This window comes from Myxocyprinus asiaticus, chromosome 21 (assembly GCF_019703515.2).
Source record: "Myxocyprinus asiaticus isolate MX2 ecotype Aquarium Trade chromosome 21, UBuf_Myxa_2, whole genome shotgun sequence".
Classification (NCBI taxonomy): domain Eukaryota; kingdom Metazoa; phylum Chordata; class Actinopteri; order Cypriniformes; family Catostomidae; genus Myxocyprinus; species Myxocyprinus asiaticus.
The window spans coordinates 330,233-338,179 of NC_059364.1; the positions used below are offsets into that span (position 1 = coordinate 330,233).

The following is a 7,947-nucleotide window of genomic DNA, read 5'->3' on the forward strand; positions in this document are numbered from 1 at the left end:
GTTGTTTTAGAAGCAAGTTTTCAAGTAGCTGGTCAACTAAATAAAGTGAAACTTTCAAGCAGAATATAGAGTTAATGTAACAAAATGTACCATCCTCCATTGTGGACTCCAACAACGGCAAGTCCAGGGCACTCTCCCTCCCATTGCTCTCCCGTCTATTGCTGTAGATAGCATACATTTGGTCAAACCACTTCCACCTTCTTCTGTTTGAACCACTCCGGTTGTTGTGGTCCTTGATGGTTCTGTAGTCACTTTTAAGTTTTTTTAACTTTTCCCTACACTGTTGGTAGATCCGGTGGTAGCCGTGTGCGGCCAACAGCTGCTGAGACACTTCCTGAAAGACTTTTTCATTTCGCGTTGTTTCATTCGTCGCTAACGAGAGGAACGTCTGCACCTCGTTTATTGACCACGCCATGGTTTTGCGCACAGCCATTTCTTTTTACAATTCGAAAGTCGCGTGAACAAATGATGTCGCCTTTGCTAACTATAAAACTAGCAGGTTGATGTCCCCTGTCGCAAATCCAGTGAAGCTGGTAGTGACAATTCTGTCTGACCAATTAGTGATCTGCAGGGTTTTGACGTCACATTTAGTATCAGCTCGGCTCGCTTGGAACCTCAACCAAGGTGGTACTAAAAAAAGTACCACCTTGTACTATCCACAGTGGAAACTCCCAAAAAGCGAGCAGAGTCGAGTCAAGTCAAGCTGTACCGTGCAGTGGAAAAGACCCATCAGTGTATGCTTGCACAAAAATGTCAAAGATCCATGGTCATGCTTACTGACTTTGCGTGCATGACATATTACAGTGTTTGCCAACCTTTTTTGCCACAAGTACCCCCACAACACCATCAATAAGGCTGAAGTACCCCTTCATCGACACAAAACCAAAAATGTGTACAAGGCTAAATAGCATTTATGTGTATATAGAAATATCATTTATTATGTTTATTCATCAACAACAGCAAAAACAAAACCAGGCCAAATGAGCTGTGAAATGTGCAATTAAAAGACTAATGCTGTTAATTATACAGGGCAGGGGATCTTCTAAATTGGTACATTGGGAAATATTAATTTTACAAATTGTATTTTATCATTAGTTTTTCATCATTTTGGTCGTTTTGGTTGACAGTATATTAACATGCATAAACAATGAAAATGTAGGCCAAATTATATATCTATATATTGTTAGGTCTGCATGTTTATTGTTTACATGCACAATTTTTTTGTGAAAAGTATTTACACTGAAATGTAGAACTAATACTAGTAGAACTAATATTCTTTAAGAATAGCGGCAGTTTAGCATTTTGTTTTGATTGAGTGAATATTAACGAGAGTTGAGTAGCACAGCTTCTTTATTACAAGTAAATGTTTCTATTTTTGTTGTTTTTGTTATTGTTATTCAATGACAAATGCATTGTGTGGATCTTGTCTTTTGACACACATTAAACAGAATGATTCAAACTTTTACTTTCAACTCTTAGTTAAAGCATCTTGGTGCTTAACTTTGCATTTTAAAAGATCGATATTTTACGTTTTAACGTAACAAAAATTCAGTTCTTTTCGCATACCCCCGGTTGAGAATGACTGATGTATCGCATAGCATTCTTAAAATAGGGCCCATTATTTGTTTCTATTGAAGACTCCAGAAGATGACCCAGATACAGTTTCCTCCAAACCTTTTTCAAGCATGTTGTCGTTGTTTTTCCCAACAGTCTTTTAGGTTAAATAGAAAACAGAGTAAACATGGTAAGATGGGTTCTGTTGTAAATCTAATGTGCTGCTTGAACTGTGAGGTGAATGTGCTGCATTATCTGTCATCTGTTTGACTCTCTCATGAATCGTGTTTTCAGTCTTATATTCAGATTTGACTATATATACTGTAGATAACTTTTCAGAAGACAGCTTCTAAATTCACCGTTTCAATATCTGTTTATGAAAGAAAAAGTGTGTGAATTAGTAACAAGTAACTCCCTCTCTCAATATAATTACTACAAAACAAACACAGAAATAATATTATCATATTTAAGCACAATTTAGATTGTATCAGAAAGATGGGCTGAAGTTTGTTGCATACTACTTTGAATCAAATGCTTCTGTTTCATATCAATCTACTGTGGCCTCAAAATGATTCTGGACTCTTAACTCACACTTATAATTGTATGACTTTCATTGCAGATAAGAAAATATGAAAGCAAGTGTGATTTGACTCAAATGCTGCTGTTTTTTTTTTTTCTTTCTTTCTTTTTTTTTAGAACTAACTTTCTTTTCTAAGTGATTTTTTCTCAATGACTTTGAATCAACTGGCGTTCTTGGTGATTTTTAGTGGATGTATGAAGCCAGTTCTCATCAAGTTTACACAGGTGTTCAATCTGAGCCACTCTTCTATTGGACATGAGAATATGTGATATGATCTTCTGCTGGCTTGGCAGAGCGGATGTGTGTTTATGAAGACTCTGCACTTTATTAATCCTGTTGAAGTTTTAAAAGCCTTACAGGATGATTTGATGGCTGCAGGTTGCGATTTCTCTCCCTCATTGGGCCTAATGTTATTACGAATGAAACACTTCTGTGGCCACACATGTGCCAATGCACACATGTGATTTACTAACTCATCTTGTGCTGATAACGTGCACAGTAAACACATCAGTTAAATCTTCTCAAAGTGCTGCAGTGCATTGTGTTTTTCTCTGTGTTTTTCTCAGCCCGTACCCAAAGCCTCAGACTGAACCAAGCTTTGGTGAATGGAGGTGTGATTACAACCTGAATCCACCAAGACTTGGTATGTACTCACAGGTATCCGGTATGCTCCTGCTTGATCAAGGGTGGCCTGTGGTGCATCGGGGATCCGGACCAATGTGCCCACCTCCATCGTGGGGCATCGGTCCTGGAAGTGCCCAGGTTCTCCGCAGCTCCAGCAGACCGGCCCAGGCTTCACGCCCGCACCTGTGGCAGCGGATTCACCAACCTGGGGAAGAGAGTGGAGAGAGATAGGGGAAACCGGTGGGCTGAAAGATCCCCGGGAACGGGAACCAGTTTACGGGGCACACCTTCCCGTTTATGGGGAGTTGGAACAGGAGGAAGACAAGAAGAAGGGAAGGGGGAGAAGGAGAGAGAGAGAGAGAAAAAAAAGAGGGCTCGCCGGCCCCCTGAACCGCCGCCAAGTGGTCCTCAGCCAGCTAGATGGCTGCATCCAGCGATGCCGGGTGGTAGCACTGGATCCATTCCGCAGTCCCTTTCGGTAGCCAGTTGATAATCTGCTCTAGCATCGTCAGATCAACTACTGCCATGGCGTTGCGTTCTGCTGCCAGCAACCACCGCCGAAAGGAGTCACGGAGCTGTTGAGCAAAGGAAAACGGGCAGCCAAGCTCTCCAAGTGTCAGAGACCGGAATCGCTGGTGGTGCTGTTCGGGGCTGCGACCGACTCGCTGCAGGATGGCTCATCTCAGGCTCTCATAGTCCAGGAGGTCTGTCACCAGAAGCTGTTGGGCCACAAGTTGGGCTTCCCTGGTCAACAGTGGCAAGAGGCGGACTGCCCACTGGTTGTTGGGCCATCCCCAGGATTCGGCCGTCCACTCTAACAGCTCGATAAAGGCCTCCAGTTCGTCTTGTGGGCACATCTTGACGACCGTGATGTGGGGGATGGCCAAAGCTGTTGCCGGGGTCACAGTTGACGTTTTCCCCTGGGGCACCAAGCTCCATAACACCTGCCGGTCCTCAGCTTGGGCCTGAAGGAACACCTGGAACCGCTGCTTCATACGTAGGTCCAGGAGGGCCTGGTGCTATGTCTGGTGGATGCTGGTGAGGGTCTTAATCACTTCGGCCAACAGCAAGGACTCCATGGAGACGATTCCTTCCTCGTTTATCGGGTTTCGGCACCACTGTGACAGGTCTCATGTCAGTCTCAAGAAGAATGAGGAAGAGGGAACCAGCTCGCACTCTGTAGCATCGTTTATTAAAGGTTGCCTTCCAGCGCACCCACCAACACAAAAACACTCCGTCTCTCAATAATAAACACAAAAGTAATTCTCCTCTTCAACACAGACAGCATCGTCTCAGGACTCTAGCTCCTTATCTCTCCACTGCAGGTCTGGCTGCTCCTTTATCTCCCTCCAGCTCTCAGCGTAACACAAAACAGCTGTCAGAGATAATTTCCTACAGGTGACAATCCTTACCGCTCTCGTCTCCCAAACTCGCTCTCCATTCACAAACCAGCGCTCGACCATGCCCCCCACCACCACATAATGATTTTCAAACAGGTTTCCCAAATACTGTATTCACCTGTCTACCATTGGTCAAAATGTGTTTTTACATTAAAAAAAAATCCACACTTCACTTTAAATGAATAATTTGCACATTGCATTTGTTGTTAGAAACTCAGTCCAGATTGCAGAGAGACACTGAACAGCTGTGAGGTTCATTACTGTAAAAACTCCCCCAAGGTTTAATCAAACGCTCTGCAGGGCTTCAAACGCATCCATGGAGACTGATTAGTAAATTACTGTAATTTAAGGGCTTTAATGAATGATGTTTGGAAGGAACACTTTTCCCACAGTGCTGCTTTTACATGTTCAATTAATGTTCTGTACTCACTGTTACTTTCTGCTGTATATCAACACATTCTACCTGTTTTTGAGGAGCAAATTTAAGGTTGGTAATCATAAATTCCTGGACTGTTGCGCCAGAGATTCAAGTTTTTAAGGCTGTGTTAAGAGTTCACGGAATATTCACAGTGTGTGTGTGTGTGTGTGTGTGTAAATGGGCCTCTAATAATTTTTGCCTGAAAAACCTTTACGGCGTTCAGTGTCTCCAGTTTTAATTATGTTGAAACCTGCTGCAGAAAACAGCTTTAATTTTATTACTAGTGTGTCAGTAAACAACAGCTGCATCTCTGAGAGCAACATTAAATATGTTCTTCAGCTTCTTTGGGTGCTTCTTCATTTAAGAAAATAAATCTTGTTTTGGTCCATTTTGAAAATTATTAGAAGAATTATAGAATTTGGCCTGGTAGCAGCAAATAAATAGCCCATTAGGCAATTACTTACAATTGCATGCTGCAAAAGATGCAGAAAATGTTATATTCACAATTCACTTTGGACTAAAGGAAAATAAATTATGTTTTGGGCAAAAGGACAGTAACAAACTTTCTCAGCTGGAACGAGTGAAATGAATGTGTATAGCGATGATTGGGGGATCTATAAAGTAATTTGTACCTTTTTATTCCATTAAAAACGAAAAATAGACTGTTGTTTTATAAATACAAATACCATTGGGATTTTATAATTAGAATAATTCCGGGATATTGTGAAAGCAATGGATATTAAGTACAGTATATTAACGATTGGTATGTTCAGGGTTGGGGAGTAAAGGAAAACATTTAATGGAATTACATATTAAAAATACAAAGTATTAGTAACTCGTAAAGCGCGAGCAAAGTCTAAAACTCCCTCATCCAGGGCAGGACTGCAGTTCCCCATTAGCCGTGTGCACAGGCCGCTCCGCAAAGGAAACTACGCTGAGCGTGACAGTGCCGGTGCTCCTGTTTATCTGGCCGCTGTACTCGAGTATCTCACCTCTGAGATCCTGGAGTTGGCCAGAAACACCGCTCAGGACAACAAGAAGACTCGTATCATTCCCCTTCACCTGCAGCTGGCAGTGCGGAATGACGAAGAGTTGAACAAACTCTTGGGTGGAGTGACCATCGCTCAGGGTGGTGTGCTACCCAACATCCAGGCTGTGCTGCTGCCCAAGAAGACCAAGAAACCCAAGACCAAGTAAACGGACTGAAGTCTGTTTCACTGAAACACAACTCTTCTCCCTGTATACCAATGACTGCACCGCCAAGGACCCCTCTGTCAAGCTCCTGAAGTTTGCAGACGACACCACTGTCATCGGACTCATCCAAGATGACGATGAGTCTGCATACAAAAGGGAGGTTGAACGGCTGATGAAGACATAACAACCTGGAGCTCAACATGCTCAAAACAGTGGAGATGATAGTGGATTTTAGGAGGAACACCCCAACATTGAGCCTGCTCACCATTCTAAACAGCACTGTGGCAGCAGTGGAGTCATTCAGGTTCCTGGGCACTACCATCTCACAGTACCTGAAGTGGGAGACCCACATTGACTCCATTGTGAAAAAGGCCCAGCAGAGGTCGTACTACTTTCGCTAGTTGAGGAAGTTCAACCTGCCGCAGGCGCTGCTGATACAGTTCTACTCAACAGTCATTGAGTCTGTCCTCTACACTTCAATAACTGTTTGGTTTGGTGCAGCTACAAAATCGGACATCTGAAGACTATTAAGGACAGTTCGGACTGCTGAGTGGATTATTGGTTGCCCCCTGCCCTCCCTTCAAGAACTATACTCTTCCAGAGTGAGGAAAAGGGCTGGAAAAATCACTCTGGTCCCCAATCACCCAACACAGTACCTTTTTGACCTGTTGCCTTCTGGCCGACGCTTCAGAGCACTGAGCAGCAGAACCGTCAGGCACAGGAACAGTTTTTACTCTCAGGATATCCATCTCATTAACAGTTAAAAACTATACTATAATTATGTGCAATACACAGCCTAGTCAATTATATTATTTAACATATCCTACCTCTTCTGCATTATATTCCCTTGCACTGTATATAACAGATTTGTATTTGTACATACTATATATATATATATATATTTTCTCTTATAGTGTATTTATATATATATATATACTTACATTTCTATTCACTTTTTATTTTTATTATTATCTCTGTCTTTTTGTTGTAAAGGCATATTTTATAACCATACAAAATATGACAATATGACTTCATTGTGTTATTTCAAATAGTTCAAATTATTCAAATCCTTAAAATACATGTTCAACGTGAATAACCAGTTAAGCAGTTAGCTATAAATTTAAATGAACATCAAATACATATACGTATATATTAGGTCTAGAATAGAAAAGGAAACATATCCGATGTTACAAATAATATTAGAAATCATAAGTGTCGGATGGTCGCGTGGCGCCATGCAAGGGTCGGACGTGTCAACGGCGAGCTCTGCTCTCTTTGCTAGTTTTAATACTTTTTATGTCATAAACTGGTGAGATTCGATACACTCAGATTCTTGACTGTTCTAAGAAGACAATATGTCAATTAATTCAAAATCCTTGGGCTCTGGAGACATTAAAAGACACTTACATGCTAAAGCTGAAGCCACTGAGGAGGCCGCAAGCCCGGGACTCAATTTGGACAGTGCGGTGAAAAAGATTCAGCGTCAACTGTTGAACATGTCGGCAATGCTGGCGAAGGTAGCCGGCAAAACAACGTCCAAATTGTTGGAATTCCTGAAGATGAAGTAGGTCGAGATATGGTGAAATTTCTGGATGGGCTCTTCCCGAGTCTGCTCGACATAACAGGCCATAAGCTGGAAATCAAGCGAGCTCACAGAGTCCAGGCTCAGTGATCCGCTGAGGGAGACAGGCCCTGATCAATTCTGGCCAAATTTCTGAGATCATCAGATAAAGATCTCGTGTTAAGCAAGGCGAGGAGTAATAGAAGGCTTTCTTGGAAGAACCACAACATTTTCTTGTTCCCAGACTATGCGAATTTGATGAGAGAAACGTGACCGATTCAAGGAATGCAAGAAACTCTTACATCAACAGAAGGTCGCTTTTGCACTGATGTTCTTGGCCAAATTGAGAATAGATGTTAAGGAAGGCCGCAAAATATTTACATGTCCACAGCAAGCGATGTCCTTCATAAAGTCAATGGAGTGAGTAGGTCATTGTGTGACACTTTCTATGCAGCCGAGTGGGCCTGACTCACTGAACATTCACTTGACCATCCAAGGAAACTGGGCACTTTCTTTGTTTCTTTTTGTGCTGGTTCCACCTATCGGCTGGAGTTTGTTTTGTGGAATAGCACTCCTTCAGGACAGTTTGAGGATGAATCTGCACGTTCTTTGTGCT

The 7,947-nt window shown here is 42.2% G+C and overlaps 1 protein-coding gene across 1 annotated transcript; it reads left to right on the plus strand.

Annotated features, from left to right (window-relative positions):
- The first annotated feature begins 3,835 nt into the window (after window positions 1–3,835).
- Window positions 3,836–5,773, plus strand: LOC127411679 (histone H2A, sperm-like). The gene is made up of 2 exons (XM_051647391.1): window positions 3,836–3,956; window positions 5,403–5,773. Exons 1-2 carry the CDS (start codon window positions 3,836–3,838, stop codon window positions 5,771–5,773), a joined length of 492 nt encoding a protein of 163 aa, XP_051503351.1.
- Window positions 5,774–7,947: the final 2,174 nt, after the last annotated feature.

Excerpts from the sequence above, each read along its gene's own strand:
- LOC127411679 (XM_051647391.1), top strand. The coding sequence starts at position 3,836 with ATGGAGACGATTCCTTCCTCGTTTATCGGGTTTCGGCACCACTGTGAC. Across the intron at positions 3,957-5,402 it reads TGTAGCATCGTTTATTAAAG|TATTAGTAACTCGTAAAGCG; the intron begins GTTGCCTTCCAG and ends AAAAATACAAAG.